The sequence below is a fragment of the Cornus florida genome, unplaced genomic scaffold (genome assembly GCF_030987335.1).
Source record: "Cornus florida cultivar Cherokee Brave unplaced genomic scaffold, ASM3098733v1 CherokeeBrave_3.0.0_Hap2_Chr04, whole genome shotgun sequence".
NCBI lineage: Eukaryota > Viridiplantae > Streptophyta > Magnoliopsida > Cornales > Cornaceae > Cornus > Cornus florida.
This window is the reverse complement of record NW_026775574.1, coordinates 104362455-104379140: the sequence shown is the minus strand read 5'-3', so window position 1 is coordinate 104379140 and position 16686 is coordinate 104362455. Positions and strand designations below refer to the sequence as shown.

The following is a 16686-nucleotide window of genomic DNA, read 5'->3' as shown; positions in this document are numbered from 1 at the left end:
CCCATATCGATATTCCTTAGATACTCGTAGATACATGTTCAATATTTCTTAAACGCATTCATAATTTTTAAATATATTTTTTAATTTCTAATGCGTATCCGATACTTTTTAGCATATCCAATACTTCTCATATACTTCATAATATATTTTTAAAAAGTTTTGAAAATTAAAATGTAACTTTTCTAATAATAATAACATAGTATAATTATTATAAAAAGTGCAACATTAATTAAGTGATTAATAAGGATGTTTGTTTTATGTGTTGTGAAACAAATTATAAAATTTATTTTTTGTATATAAAATTATTATATTTTTTTTCATATCCCGTCGTACCTTAAATATATATATATATATATATTTTTGGGTTTTGTCGCATCACGTACTTATTTTTTTATACCTCATTTTGAGGAGCAGGAGCCTGATACGGGCTAAGTCAATGGCCTGTTTATTATATCCGCACTTATTAGTAGACCTGTTAATGGAGCGGATCCTGATCCAGATCCGATCTGAATCCAATCCGATTAGTCGGATATGGATTGAACAAAAAATTCGATAATCTGATTACGATCCGAATCCGATAATCCGTTAGCTTAACAAATTGAATATGAATTATATATGCTGATTCGATTAATCTGATTCGATCCCATTAAAATTATATCCGTTAATAATGATATATAATTATTTATCAATAATTTTACACACACACACACACATATATATATCAATACTCTTATTAAAATTGTATTAGAGGTAACCCAAAAATTTTTCAAAAAAAAAAAAAAGAATCATAATGTTATATATACAATAGTGTAGTGTTCTCATCCACATGCTAATAAATTTCTTAATATACCTACTAATAATATCATACTTTTTATTCATTAACAAAGAGTAAATAATTTACAATATACTATATATCAATGTTATAATTATATATAGCAATTATCGGCTTCATCTAACTTTATAATTATATATGTCAGTAAATATGATTTAGATCCGAATTCGAATTCGAATCTAATTCGATCAGAGTCTGATCTAAATATGATATGAATTGAGATATTTAATCTGAGAACCAGTTAGTGATTCGAATCTGATAATCTGTTTGCTTAACAAATCGAATATGAATTTAATCGATTCAATCCGAATTCCATTCATTTACAAGCGTACTTATTAGGTCGCGATAATAATCTCTTTATAGATTTCCTTTACTAACACTCCATTTGAAAATTACAAAACTACTCATCAAAAGTGAAGCGAAAGACGGTCTTTTAAAAAAAATCAAAAGTGAAGCGAAAGACAATCTTTTTTTTTTTAAAAAAAAAAAAAAACTGTACAAGTGTAGTACGTAAAATTTTAAAAAATAATTATAAAAAACCAATGGAGTGTAAATGAAGTAAAGTATACTGCAACTTTTCGTAATAACAATAAAATTGCGGGGTTAAATTTGTAACCAGTTTCCTATAAGAGGTCTCTGCGACCCAGGTCCCGCATCGTTCGCGACTCTCTCTCTCTCTTCTCCCTCTCTCCTCTCCGAAGTTGATTCGTCGGTGACAAGACTCGCGGCAAAAATGTCAGGAAAAGGCGCGAAAGGTTTGATTATGGGGAAAACCCCGGCTGGAAACAAGGACAAAGACAAGAAAAAACCCGTCTCTCGCTCCTCTCGTGCTGGTCTTCAGGTCCTCTTCTCTCTCTCTCTCTCTATATATATATATACATACGATCTTTGCTTCTAATGTTGCTTCATGTTTACTAAATCACTAATAGAATGGTTTTTATTGTTTAATTGAGTTTTTTGCATTCTTGCTTTCTGTTTTCTGTATCAAAGGGTTTAATTTGAATTTGTGAGAATCTGTTTAAACAAAATTATCTGTTTGGTTGATGTGAAAAGGTGGGAAATTGAAAGAAACTGAATTTTGGGAATTTAGATTTTTAGTTATCTGGGACCCAGTAAGTCAATAACCTTTACGGAGAGCTCTTTCTAATGCTACTACTACTAATGAACTTAGTTGCATAGTGAGATTTTAGTATTATAGAAACGTTAAACTAGGGGAGCACACAGTTTGCCTACAAAATCACCAATCCGATCCCAAGGGTTTCATTAACCCGAACCAAAGTGAGCATCGAAACTGAACCAATCCGTACCACACCAAACCGGATTGTATGGTTTCACGGATTAGGCTTTTCTCTTGATAAGGAACTAGTCGCCAAAAAGGACTACGAAAAAATTGATATAGATGAATATTGCATGAATATGTGGGAGAAAATATGAATCTTAGACAAAATAAATAGTGACAACTTGTTCATTGAGAATTATAAAGTATAGAAAGCCAATCATATAAAGCTTAATGTACATATATATCCGTTTGGATTGGATTGGATTTTTCCACACTCGATCCATAACCGAACCGATCTGTACTATTTCTAAAAAAATGGAACTGTAACCGAACCAATCCCTCTTTAAAATTTAAAACCAAAATAACCAGCATGGATCTGGTTGGATCACAGTTTGGACCGAATTCGTGTGCACAATGTCGAGAAGCAGAATCTCTTTTCCATATCTTGGCTTCTACTTTGTTATCAGATAATAATGAGAAAAATGGCACAACTCTTTCTAAGATGGAAAGAGGGTAGGGGAGGCTGAAAAGAATGGAATTACTTCAATTAAGGAGAGGAAACTCAATTTGACTGTAATTGTTGAACTTCTACATTATGTGAAGTTGCAATTTATTCCAAATTACAACAGCAAATCTTCAATGTGTCAAAATCAGGAAAACGTTGAAAGAGTGCGGTACTTCTGTATATCTTGTCGTGCGTACTGCACAAAAACCAAACTCAATAGACAAATTGTAGATAAAATCATATTTTAGGAGTTACCACTTGGTAGATTGACAATGAAGTAAATTGTAAAATTATGAAAGGCCAACATATCACACTTGAAACCCGGCCATCAGACAGACGAGAGAGAAAATTTGATTGGGATGGAGATTTGTGTCCGAAATTCTTATCTTTGAAACCATTACAACATTGTGTCTTTTTTTTTTTTTTTTTTTTAATTAGTTTCTATTCCAAATTGAAATTCTGGGCTATTTTAAGGGGTAAGATATTATATTGTCTTGGGAGTAGTTGCTTCTTCTTTGATCTCATGCTGCATAGTGAAGCTTACCATTTGAAGCTCCTCCTTCATATTTAAGTCTTGAAGTATGCCAAGGAGAAGTGGCTCCTTGAATAAGAAGAGTTTTCCAGACGGGGTATAAACTATTTTGCCATACCCAAATGAAAGAGTTTATGTGGATATGCTGGTGTGTAGCGGTAAAAGAATTTAGTTATGAATTTATTCCAAAAATTAGGTGGTGTCAAAAGTGTAAAATTTATCTTGCTGAAAGACAAACCTAGGAAGATAAGAAGGATGCATTGGACTGGGAGCTTAATAGAATAATTAGTTCTAAAAGCAGGCTGGAAGGTTATTTTGTGGCTTCAAAAGAGTAATTCTGTATAACAATCAAAGAGATGGATTTAATAAGCTTGATAAGGAAATGGGCATTTTCTTAGTAAGTAAATGCTATTATATTACATACCAAGAATGCCAATAGAGGGGACCCCCAAATAAGCAAAGCTCTGAAATACACAAATGTCCCCAAATTGCAATGAATCAATAAAGTTCTTGTAAGTCAATACTGTAAAGCATTGTAGATCAGTCTCTTCTATGGGAGATTAAGATTATCCTCTGTCAAAACTAACTATAAAAACCTAAGAGGCATGAAAACTTCTATGAGGTGTCGTGTCGGTGTCCGACACCGACACTTAATGGACACTCATGGGAACGTCTCCGACACTTCATAACTGTGTCCATGATTTAAAATAATTTTTATTATTTCGGACACTTGCTAGACTTGACCGACACATCTCGGACACTTGGTCAACACATTCCGGACACTTGACAATGTATCCCACACTCTGTCTTATATAAAGCAAACATATGGCAGTCCTAGAGACAACATTGTGAATATATATTGAAGTATCCAACCTCTTTTTGTTTAAAAATTTGACATTAAACACGTGTCATATTATGTAATATGAACACTAAAGGGCCTTTGGCCTAGTGGTATAACCTCGCGATCCTCAAAGAGGAGGGGAGGGGTTTGGGCCCGGGCGTGGGCAAAAAGGGTGTGTGTGTTTGCTTTATCATTAAAAAAAAAAAAAATGTGTAATATGAACAAAAACATAAACTTAATGACAACATAGAATAGTAGTATCATATAACCTTCTAACTTATGTAACTTTAGTATATAAATTATAAGGTAATCAAATTACTATAATTGTATTGTTCAGTAAATATATAAATGAAAATTTATATTTATATTAGCCGTGGCGTGTCCACGCCGTGTCCTACTTTTTTAGAATTTGACGTGTCGGCGTATCCATGTCCGTGTCCCGTGTCCCGTGTCCATGCTTCTTATGCAAGAAAGCTAAAATCTCTAAGTAAAGAAGTAAGAGATAGGGGAGGGAAGTGGCCTTTCTTGTCACATACTCCTTATAATTATCAAGAACTCAATTTCTTAATGGCAAAACAAGAAAACTAACAAAACTGGGCAGTTTAGTCTCCCTTCAATAGAAGGGATGATCAGAATTATTTTTGGTGATTCTTTAGTATGTGCATGTGTGTGTCAAGATGGACACAATAAAATTATGCAAAAAAAAAAAAGAAAAAAAAAACTTTTTGATTGGAAACTGAAAGTCTAAACAATCTCCCAAAATATATATATATATATATGACAATATTGGTAGGGCCTGAAAGCTCTGAGAAAGCTTCACCTAAGTTAATATCCACCCATAATTCCCAGGTTCCACAACCATATTGTTTGGGTTACACCAGATCACCTCATGATGTGAAAGAATTATACTCTCCTTCTTCACTTCTCAGCTTCTCTCTCATGAAGATTGAAGTGCTCAAAAATTATGAGGATTTGTTAAGCAAGTATAATATGGACTGTGTGTGAAAACAGAGCTGGATGGAAAATAGACTGTTGTTGCATATGAGTTGCCTACACATGCCACCCTTGCGTAAGTCTTTTATTTTGTTTGAACTACTCTGGTATGATGGTTAAAGTTACTGACTTTAGCTCCTAATGAGCTTTTTTTTAGTAGAGTTTTTGCTTAGCAAATCAGAAATTGGCTGGAAGTTACTGTAGTTAGGTTTCACAAAGCACAGTTAGTTTAACATGCAATTGTGGTGTCTCTATATATAGTTCCCACCCACCTCTCTTTTGATTCACGGAATTGTATGTGACAAGGGAACTCAAATCAATCTCTCAAATTGATTGTTCCTATTTATAATGCTATTTAGGAATTAGAAGTGTAGTTTAAACTCCATACTTGTAAAGTGCTTCTTTTCATAGCATGTGCAAAATATTGACTATTGTATGCTGATTCGTTTTCATATTTTATTATGAGGATAATTTTTCTGGTGCATTTTAGGCGATCTAATATATTTCTCATTGCTCTCCCGCCTGTAAGAAGTGCCTACTAGATCTGCTACATCTATGTTATGTAGATTTGTGAAGTCTGTTCACATGCTTCCTGTGTGTATGCATCGAGGTTAATTTTTCTAACAAGAGTTGGTCAAAGCTGAAAACTTTTAGTAAATATGGTACATTTGATGAGCAGATGCCTGGCCTACTAAATAAGATTTTTATACTTTGTTTATCGGAAATCAGTTGAGATCATATGGGTGGCATTCTTCTTGAATACGTGTATATATTAGTTTTTCCTTTATGTTTATTGCATGTTTTTTTACCCAGTAAGAGTACGCGAGCAACACAGATTCAGATATTTGGGTGATCATCCCATCCAATTCTTTTGGCATTTTACCAAAGAAATGAATTTGCTATAGTTGTGAACTAAATATGGTAAACTACTGCTTAGCACCAACATAAGAGACTTTGAAACTTATTAATCGAACCTTTAAAAGCATGAGAAGTTATACACCCTCATTAAGAATGCATAATATGCTTATATAAAAGGTAAATTTTTGCCATTCATACGATAACAGTTTTTTTAGTTGCCACTTACCAGTGATGAAATTCTATCATCTGGGAATCAGTTACCCATCAGGCCAATGCTGTTTCGCTAGTCAACCCTACCTTGAGAATTTCTGGGAGGTGTTTAGTGGTTAACTCAACCTAGAAAATGGCAAATGAACATGATATATATGAAGAATGGTCCGAATATTAATATACGTTTTGCTGTTTATGTCACCTCTTCCAAATGTCCCGTCCTATGTATGGCTAATGGAGTACAGTTTTGAGACAAAATTATGAATTCTAAAAGCTACATAAAGAGCAAAAACTAGAAATACAATGTATATAGAATTCTACCTATTCAACACCTCCCCATGGTAAAGGAGGTACCAGTGGATGTTGAAAGATACCTTTTTCCATTTTATAAGGTCATCTATATGCACTTTGAAGGATGCAAAATTCAAAATCCCTCATTCTTCCTGTTCATCTTATTCTCCTTGGTTGGCCGCCTGTTTTCATAACCTCCAAAGTTTAACAAAATTATGTTTCCAGACTGCAGCAAGGCTTATCTCATTTCAAATAATTGAGCTTGAGATAATAGTTGTTGCTCCTTAGAGGCATATATGTATTTCTTCAGTTGATGCAAGGATTTTTTTTTTTTTGGGTAACTCATGTATTAACACCTAAACATTCTTTTACATTTGATACTTAATTTGCTGATAGATGCTGTATTAACTGTTAAATTTCTCTGATTGTTTGCTTCTATACATATTTCCTCAGTTCCCTGTGGGTCGGATTCATCGTCTCCTGAAATCAAGGGCCACAGCTAGCGGGAGAGTTGGTGCAACGGCTGCTGTGTATTCTGCAGCCATCTTAGAGTACTTGACTGCTGAAGTGTTGGAGTTGGCGGGTAACGCAAGCAAGGATTTGAAGGTGAAGCGTATCACTCCTCGGCATTTGCAGCTTGCAATACGGGGTGATGAAGAACTTGACACCCTCATTAAAGGAACCATAGCCGGCGGTGGTGTAATCCCACACATCCACAAGTCACTCATCAACAAGTCATCAAAGGAGTAACTTCTTAATGATAATCTGCTTTCATGCCGTGTGCTGAAATACTGGATGTCATGTAGTGAATAGTATTGGTTTACTATTTTAGTTGTGTAGTATGTATATTTTAGATTTTCTATTGGTGGCTAGTTGGTATTTAAAAAATAAAAAAAATAAAAAAAGAAGAAGAAAAGCTGATTGGGACAGCTATCATTCTCTGTTCTGTTATTGATCGCATGGGTTGCAAAGTTGGTTTGGTGACGTAATTGTAATGAATATCTTGAACCCTAATATATTTATTTATTAATTTTCGTTATTTTTGTTCTCCCTTTATCATTTCTTAGTATTTATTTATATTAGGGACTACAAAATCTGAGAAATAGTTATTTAAATTTGTTGTGTGATCTGAATTATATGAATTAACATATAGCAGAATTGATCCAGCTTTCTGCCCCTCCAATCGCAATGGTAGGTTTTTATTTTTATTTATTTATTTTTTTTTAAGTTAAATTTCAATTTTATAGATATAAGAATAAACAAACTATGGTAGTTTTAATATCTCTATAAGGAAGTCTTGGATTTGTTCATATTGGTATTATAATTTTTTTTCTATAAATTTAATTGTTATTATTATTTTTATAGTCCGAAACTTAGCTTCATATAAAATAGTAGGCCTAATAACTGCTCTATAATTTTTTTTAAAAAAAATTTAATTGTTATTCTTCTACCGTATCTCCATTTGTTCAACCTGATTCAATTCTACTAATAATATCGTCATATATCTCGCCATCCTCCTGTATTATTTATTAAGCCTAGATGTAAAAAATGGTTACCATAGATAATTCTTTCATTTTGAAGTGCGATGGTTATATTATTAACATTCGGCTCTTATATTAAATTTACATTTTATTAATTTATTTTTTCTCCATAAATTCAAGTATTCCGTATTAGCCTACTATTTTAAACTTTTAAAAAATTATTATTCTAATGCAATTCAACATATTTCTAACTAACGCACATTAAAAATTAAAAATGCAACACCCATGACATTGAGTACGAGAATGAAACACATACAACACTATCATATCGAAAATGAAATAACATACAAAGGGAATAAAAACACTCAAAGCAACATTGTTATATGTTGCATACTTGATGTAATGAGTATTGTGTATGTTATATTCTCGATGTGATGTTCAAGATCGTGATCACAATTACTTAGATAATGCAACACTCAAAAGTAATGATGGTACATTCTCGATGTAATGGGTGTTGCACTTTTAACCAGATCCAGTACTCCCCTATGTCACATCCAAAGCATATCTGTTCTCCAAGACTCCAACTAGACATGCACCAAAAGCTATACACATTCTCAATTCAGAAACTCATATATATATATATATGCACTTTTTATTTATTTTACATTCATCATCCATCCACAACTCATAATAGTAAAATTGCAACTCAAATTCAGAACCATTTACATTCCAGTGACACCCAAAGATTTCTCAATACCAAACAATTATGGCAGGAAATTCAAGATCCTAGCTTTGATTGATACACATCAGTTAGCTTCTTCACTATCAACATCTCCTAAACTTCTTCATGTAGCAACCAAACTTGCAGAAAGATTCAAGAACAAACAGATCAGGTATGTGATTCACAAAATCAGAAGAACAATGTTGTAGTAAAAGGTAATTTTATAATAATTTTGAAGCAACATATTTCCTTAATTCCTTTTGAAACCTCAAACACAAGTCTCAATGATCCAGTACTAGGGTTTTCCAAAATAATAGCCACCTTTTTCTTCTTTTTCTTTTTTTTCACCAAAAACTAGCAACGGAAAGGTGTCCACACCAATTTGCCAACAAAATAGAACTAAATCATTTAAAAGAAGGAAACAATGATAGGACAGTCGATCTCTTCCCTAAACCAACACAGTTGTATGAGATTCGAGCTAGCATGACCGATTCCCTCCCCCAAAGCAGGATCTTTCTTCCCAGTAGAAGGTGGTCAGCAGGTTATGTTAAACCTGTCATGCCAGGTATAGCTTTGGCTGGATTTAGTAGCCCTGTTCTCTATAAAAAGGGAAAACTTCTCTGTATGTATGACCTGGTTAGGATCTTAATGCGAGCGCTGGCTGGCTAGAGGACATTTGCTATTCTACTACCCTACTTTGAAGGCGACATAAGAAAGAAGACCTCCAGCCAAGAAGGGCAAGTTAGCAGAAGCAATACATGCATACATGTGTATATATATGTATATATTCAAAACAGAGGGGCACAAAAGCTAGCAACAAATAGTAATCCATTTGACATCAATCACCAGTTCCACACATAAACAAAACAAATAAATGATCAGCTCTTCAACAAATGCTGGTGAAGATGAATAAATAAGAGGAAAACATCATGATCAATATACATCGTATGATCAATATACATCAATCCCACCCAAACACCCCAAATGACGATTCCTGAAAAAGTTAACACAAGAAGCACAATATCTTCTTTTCTGGTCCTAGCTCAATATAAATCTGCAATGAAATCCCTAGACAGCAACCAATTTGAACACCAGCTTCCTACTAAATAAAATAAAACTTTGGCTAGTCCCAGAATACACAGAATAAATAGTCCTTAAATGCCTACGAACTATAACACACATATCCATGAACCCAAAAGCACCACCGAACTACACTGAGAAAAAAACAAAAAAGAAGAATAAGAAAAACAAACAGATTGAAGAATAGACTACTACTTTTTCTATCCTAAAATGCAGATTAGTAGATGCATATTCTAGTTAAATCCCTGCAGCACCTGAAAAGAACCGATTCAGCCACTAATGAAAAAACAAGAAGATTTAACCACTCAACGCCAAATATCCTTCACCATAATACCACTGCTGATGAATGAAAAATAATTACTTGTATTTTATATGGCTGCGACCTTTGGAACATCCACTGGGAACCAGTCGATCTCATCCATCCATGGGTTCTTCTCCTTTGCAGGATTTATAGTCCTCAGAGCCTTCCAAACTGCACTGTTACACTTGAACCCGGACCCAAATGCTATTTGCCATGTTCTGTCTCCCTTCTTTATCCTCCCTTTGGCTTCCGAATATGCCAATTCATACCAAAGAGAACTGCTTGAAGTGTTGCCAAATCGATAAAGTGTCATCCTGGAGGGCTCCATATGCCAATCTGAAAGGTGCAAATTCTTCTCTAATTCATCCAGTACAGCTCTTCCCCCCGCATGAATGCAGAAGTGCTCAAAAGCCAATTTGAAATCGGGGATATAAGGCTTTATCTTCATTCTGAAAAGCTTTTTCCCAACCAACGTCGCAAAGAAAAGCAACTGTTCAGACATTGGAAGCACAAGAGGGCCCAAGGTGGTGATATTAGTCTTCAGAGCATCCCCTGCAACTGCCATCAGATCCTTTGACAATGAAACCCCAACCTTTCCATTGGGGTCCTCCATTTGGGTAACACAAGAAAAGCATTTATCGTCAGCTCCTTTGTTGGTTCGAACTGTATGGACCAATCTGTACTTAGATCGGCGTCGGTCAGAACTCTTATTTGAAAGCAAAATTGCAGCTCCCCCCATTCGGAACAAGCAATTTGAAACAAGCATCGACCTCTCATTCCCAAAATACCAATTTAAAGTGATGTTCTCCATGCTGACTACCACTGCATATGAATTGGGATGGACCTGAAGAAGATCTTTAGCAAGGTCAATTGAGATTAAACCGGCACTACAACCCATCCCACCGAGATTATAGCTAATAATATTCCCTCGGAGCTTGTAATGATTAATGATCATTGCAGATAGTGATGGTGTCGGATTGAACAAGCTACAATTCACAATTAGAATCCCAATGTCCTTCGGTTTTAGAGAGGTTTTCGCAAAGAGCTCATCAAGGGCACCATACATTACAGCCTCTGCTTCCTTTCTTGCTTCTGCCATACATGGATTTGGAGGCACTCTTAGGACAGAATCGGGCAGGTAAGTTGATTCACCAAGGCCAGACCTCTCAAGAATCTTCCTCTGAAACTCGAGGTTCCCCTCAGTGAATGAACCCGTCAATTTGGACCGCTCCATGAAGATCTGCCTCGTGCATTTCCGAGCATCTTCTGGTTTATAGCACGAGAAATTCACAAGATAAACTGGACGAGGGCGAGTAAGGAAATAGAGGGTTGATAGAAAGACAAGAAGGGTCGAGCATACGATCACCGATATGAGATTGAATCTTAGATGGTCCCAAAGAACATAAAGATCCTGGAGTGAGAAAGTAGACAGCTGAGCAGCAATAATAACGACCAGGGGGGATAGAAATAAATACATTCCATGGGTAATGAGGTAATGATATCCGAGTTTTACATACTTCAATTTGATAGACTTTTTGAAATCAGGAAGCTTCCGAGATGAAGATGGTTGGAGTAAGGGTGTGACCGGCTTTGATTCGCTCATTTTGGTAGATTTAGATGAGATGGGTTGGATTATAATGGATCAAGATCAATGCAACCAATCCAAAGTCAGCAGACAATTTTGAACTTTCCTGAGAAAAATGAAGATTTTTCAAGCTTTCCGGGAAAAAATTGAAGATTGATGGCAGAATAGAAATGGGATTTTAAGATCTGGGCATCTAGTGACACCTCTATCAGCTAATTGGGTTCAAATGCATATGGCAAACATATTACCATAGCATTGCAGTTTGAATTCCTAAGATCTATACACTCGCAAGAAAAGGGTGGGTTTCTCAGAAAATGTCTAACCTAACCAATTGTGATATCAAAATCACAACTTTCTAGGGAAAGTCTCACAAATTAATCACCAACTGCAATTCAAAGAAAACCCCGTAAATCCCTGCAAAACAAGATAACCAATATAAATAAATAAATATATATATATATATATATACATATACCAAAATCAACACTTCTCAGCATTTATACATACATAAAATGTTCATCTATGCTATCGTAGATTAGATCTAAGGAATGTTTACCCAAAAAAATTAAGCACACAAATGATAAAACCCATACATGTATCAGAAAAAATACAAATTACCCAGTAGAGAAAATTGAATCTAAAACTGACCTTTGAGTGATGAATTCCTCAACCATATATCACCAAGTCTTCGCCGGAGAAACCAATGTGTGACGACGTTTAGAGAGAGAGATTCTGAGCGCGTTTTAGAGAGAGAAACAGAGAGGTTTTGATTTTTAAAACTCCAAATTTTGCTAAGCGACTCCGTGTGGCGAAAGGTGAACAGAATTGAGCTGTAATTGCATTGTATGTTCTATATACAGGTACAACTTTTTGTGCGGGACCCACCAGCGATTTACAGAAAGGAACCGTGTGGGACCCCCTTGAAATTTCAAGCTTGGGTGGTGCGAGTGTGTACGTGTGACAGCCTACACACGCACATGATGTTTGACCCTACTTTAAACCAGAGACTAGTCAAGGTCGGATAAACCAACGGTTTTTTTTTTCTTGCGCGACTCAATTCTGACTTGTCTGCCCTCGGTTTCCGTGTTCAATTTTATTTTGAATGGTACTTGTTCCTCACCGGTGAGGATTTACATTTCCCTCGCCGGTCATATGGATTAATAATAAATTATTTGTGATGATATGTTTATTTATTATTAATTTATATTATTAGTGAGGATGGTATAAATTTTTATTAATGAGAATGGTGTAAATCTTCACCAACGAGGACCTAAGTATTACTCTCTTATTTTTGTTTTAGGTACTGATATTTGCTTCGAACACTTTTATAAATTTTTAATTAATTATTTATATTAAATATATTTAAATGGAGATTGTAGAGGGTTCCTTATTTAAAAATTATGTCCAACAATTCATTACAATTATTCTGTATAATAATTATTTTTCTTTTATTTTTTATAAGATTTCTTATTCAAATTGAAAAGCAATAATAAATTGAGGAAATGTTATATTCGACTTTATGTCATACTCATACTTTAAATGAGCATGGACCACCCAAATTATTAAAACAGTTTTTTAGATTATTTTTATTTTTAACAAAAATGATAAAAAGACCCTTAAACTCATTAATGCATCATTTCTCATTTTATAATATTACATTTATCATTTTCACTATAAATTTTTTTTTGTTACCTCATTTACTTTCTTTACTATATTTATTTAAGGTAGGAAGGTAAACTTAAAGATTCAAATAAATTTCAAATTAGTTATTTAAAATCACGGGAAAAATAAAAATCAAACTAAACTCAAAGCATAAAACATAATATATATATATATTAAGTACCATTCCCATCACCATCCAAATTAATTTTAAAAAAATAAATAAATTACCATTTTCATCACTATTATCATCAAAGGAGTTTAATGGTTCATAAAGTTTTAATAGTTATTCAATATTTTTTATTCTAACAAGATTAATTACATTATTTTTTCATTTGTAAAATCTTTTATTATTACTTACAAAGATTAATATCATACCCTAACAAGAGAGAAGAGAGAAAGTTAGAGATTAAAATGGCAGGAAGCGAGTTAACAAAAAAAACAAGCTATCAAAAATATTAATTGGAAAATATAGAGGAAACAAAAAGATCCTACCGTAACTGAAAAAAGTAATTGTGATATTTGAGAAAAATAATTATTAATTTTTAAAATTAGGGATAAAAATGTTATTTTCTTTAAGATTGAAGTGCAATAGTCTAAAGTGGAGTAAAAATATAACCTTCCTAATTTTTTAATACTAAATCTATCAATTCAACCTTGTTAATTTTTTAATAAATAATTCCTTAAAAAAAATAATACTTGAGCCGAGTCCAAGTACTTGGATTTATTGAAGGAAACTAAATTCTGTGAAGGGAACAATAATAAATTTTCTTTTAGTGATTTCAGGGGCAATAATAATATTTTATTAGTATATAATTTTTAAAAACAAATTAACAAGTATATTACTAATAATTTTTTTTTTTTTTCGTCCCGTGGGTACATGGGGGACCTCCATCGGGACCAAAGGCTCCCCCCCCCCCCCCACACACACACACACACACACACACACACACACACACACCCACCTATATATACACACTATATAGTTATAGTTAACAGCATAGCATGCGTGATGATAGTGATGTTAAATTATGAGTTTGGGATATTCTTTTTTTAATGGTTAACAACTTAAGACGGGTTGATAAGTTGATGGTGATGTTAAATAATGGAGTTTGGGTCCGGACAGCATCTGAAATCGCGGACTTGCTACGAACCTTCCCAATTTTTTATGATGGTGGTCGCGTGGGCCTTAAAGGCTAATTTGTTGGAGAGAATTCAAAATGAAAGATAAAGGGTAGGAAAAGAAAGATATAATGGTGTGTATAATTTTTTTTAAAGAAAAATAAATAAAAAATGAAAGAATTTGAAATGATACAGTTTAGACATAATGACTAGTTTGCCATATTTGCACTTTGAAAGGACTTCAGCATTTCAAGAATTTATTTTGTCGAAAAAAGAAAGGCGGTGGGTGAATAAATTAATCTAAAAAGAGTTATTGCCTTTATTTATTACTTTCTTGATTTTGTAATTATGAATCATTTGTACATTTATAATTGGACCACATTAACAATTAACAGGAATAACCTACTCACTGGTGAGTAGACAAATATTGTCCAAATTGATGGCTTACATTATTTTAGGTTCAATTTTTTTAAAGTAGTTTTTCTTTTATCCTTTATTTGGTGAGAAGGAAGGAAGAAGGGTGGAAATAAGATAGAAAGTAAGAAACAAAATTCATTTGTTTGGTTTGATAGAGAGAAAGCAAAGAGAAAAGAGAAGAGAGGGATGATTATTGTAAAAGTTTTAGGGTAAATTACACCGACACTGCCTGAGGTTAGGTTATATTTCAGGCAGATGAAAATTTTAGTTTTAACTTTTACTTACACCCTAGTCATGTGAATTGATCCTTTTACCTTCAATTTTTTAATACAAAATATATATAATCTTAACTGACAAAAGAGCCCCTATCCCTACCCCAACACCACCATCTTTGGCTCCATCTGATGAACCAATTCGTGTACAGCTCCTTCAAGTTCGCCTACATCCACCACCACCTATCCCAAACCACGGCCACCATCTCCATCCCGACATCTACCACCACATATATCAAACCACTGCCACCATCCCCACCTCTATCCTCACAACCACCACCATTAACCCATCACCGAAAATCGACCGAGCAGAAAACCCATCCTCATCAGCGAATCGATCTGCGGCATAACCCATCCCCAAAACCCATCCTAATCGATCTGCGGCTTTCCTTTCTGTCCGCACCTTCCACCATCCCCAAAACCCATCCTCATTGACGAATCGATCTGCGACGTCCACAAATCGTGACCACGGATGCAACGGTATCCACACAGACCGAGCAGGCGGCGGAGTCGTCAACATCCCCGCTGTCAACGCCAGCATCCTCTCCGACTCCGGCGCCCATTAACGTGAAGATCAGCGACCAACCAAACCGGAAAGCACCCCTGCTGTTGGTGATGGTAATCTGACGCGCCACGTGGGTGAACGAACCAAAATCGTGACGTCCATCACTGCAACTTCGACGGCGACGGTGGCGGCAATTCGGGTGGCAACAGTGTTGTCAATTCGGTAGCCTCGGGTGCAGATCTTTCTTGGTTGGGTGGGCTGAATATCCTCCCATCGCTGACTTCCCTTTTAGTTGTGAACAGAGATTGACCTAAATTGAAACTGGTTGGTCGAGATTAGGCGATTGGGAGTTGGGATTTGAGAGCGAAGCCCCTCTCCCCCGCCGGAAGTTTTTTTTGATCCTGAAAGACTTGTTGTTGGGAAATCTATGAGGATTTATAGTTTTCTCGTCTATCTGAGGAAAAAAGTAAAAAATGAATCTCCTACAAAGCAAAGCCTATGACAAGGAAGATAGCCAGAGCGCAGAGCCTATGTGAAAAGGAAGTCTGCTTGGATATGGAAGGCGAAAAAGAAAGGTAGAGAGAGAGAGAGAGGAAGGTTCATGACAGAGGCGGGTGGCAGTGGTGATTGTGATGGGTAGTGGTTTGTAAAAATAGTCAATATGAGGTCAAAGGGTAATATAGTTATTTAACACCTCAAAATTATTTTGATTCAATTAAAATTGACATTTGGGGTGTAAGTGAAATGTTAAACTACTAATTCAAATACAAGTGAAATCTAAAACCAAAATGTTAATGCAGGTGAAATATGATTTAACCACAGGAGTGTGAATGAATTTACTCAAAGTTTTAAGAGTGTAAAACTTTTCATGTGTAACCCATTTAATGACCTATTTACTAAAATAAAAAGTATTTTATTTAAATTATTAATAATACTCCATCAAACAATAAATATTAGAAAAATATAAGAATAAATTATAAGACATTTAGATAATTATTTTGAAACTTAAATATAAATTTATTTACGACACTTATAATTAAACGGGTTACACGGGTTGAACTACCTCAACCCAACACGACATAATTAATTAAATGGGTTAATCGATTGAACCCGTTTAAGGTCAATAAAACCCGTTTAACTCGTGTCGTGTTGATTGATCGTGTCAAACTTTGCCACCCCTAAATCACAATATCTTCCCTGTA

The 16686-nt window shown here is 34.6% G+C and overlaps 3 protein-coding genes across 3 annotated transcripts; 1 reads left to right on the top strand and 2 right to left on the bottom strand.

Annotated features, from left to right (window-relative positions):
• The first annotated feature begins 1478 nt into the window (after positions 1–1478).
• Positions 1479–7380, top strand: LOC132304433 (probable histone H2A variant 3). Its single transcript, XM_059802103.1, has 2 exons — positions 1479–1673; positions 6795–7380. The coding sequence occupies exons 1-2, from the start codon at positions 1566–1568 to the stop codon at positions 7089–7091; spliced, it is 405 nt and encodes a 134-aa protein (XP_059658086.1). The 5' UTR covers positions 1479–1565; the 3' UTR covers positions 7092–7380.
• Positions 7381–9354: 1974 nt separating this feature from the next.
• Positions 9355–12333, bottom strand: LOC132304432 (3-ketoacyl-CoA synthase 11-like). Its single transcript, XM_059802102.1, has 2 exons — positions 12158–12333; positions 9355–11923 (listed from the first exon to the last, which is right to left on the bottom strand). Exon 2 carries the CDS (start codon positions 11525–11527, stop codon positions 9992–9994), a length of 1536 nt encoding a protein of 511 aa, XP_059658085.1. The 5' UTR covers positions 11528–11923; positions 12158–12333; the 3' UTR covers positions 9355–9991.
• Positions 12334–14969: 2636 nt separating this feature from the next.
• On the bottom strand, positions 14970–16147 carry LOC132304431 (uncharacterized). The gene is made up of 2 exons (XM_059802101.1): positions 15274–16147; positions 14970–15238 (listed from the first exon to the last, which is right to left on the bottom strand). Exons 1-2 carry the CDS (start codon positions 15518–15520, stop codon positions 15147–15149), a joined length of 339 nt encoding a protein of 112 aa, XP_059658084.1. The 5' UTR covers positions 15521–16147; the 3' UTR covers positions 14970–15146.
• Positions 16148–16686: the final 539 nt, after the last annotated feature.

Bases quoted from the DNA above. Each gene is read 5' to 3' on its own strand.
- LOC132304433 (XM_059802103.1), top strand. From the start codon at position 1,566: ATGTCAGGAAAAGGCGCGAAAGGTTTGATTATGGGGAAAACCCCGGCT. The intron at 1,674-6,794 runs GTCCTCTTCTCT...ATATTTCCTCAG, and splicing joins CCTCTCGTGCTGGTCTTCAG to TTCCCTGTGGGTCGGATTCA.
- LOC132304432 (XM_059802102.1), bottom strand. From the start codon at position 11,527: ATGAGCGAATCAAAGCCGGTCACACCCTTACTCCAACCATCTTCATCT.
- LOC132304431 (XM_059802101.1), bottom strand. From the start codon at position 15,520: ATGCTGGCGTTGACAGCGGGGATGTTGACGACTCCGCCGCCTGCTCGG. The intron at 15,239-15,273 runs GTGATGGGTTAA...GTGAGGATAGAG, and splicing joins TTCTGCTCGGTCGATTTTCG to GTGGGGATGGTGGCAGTGGT.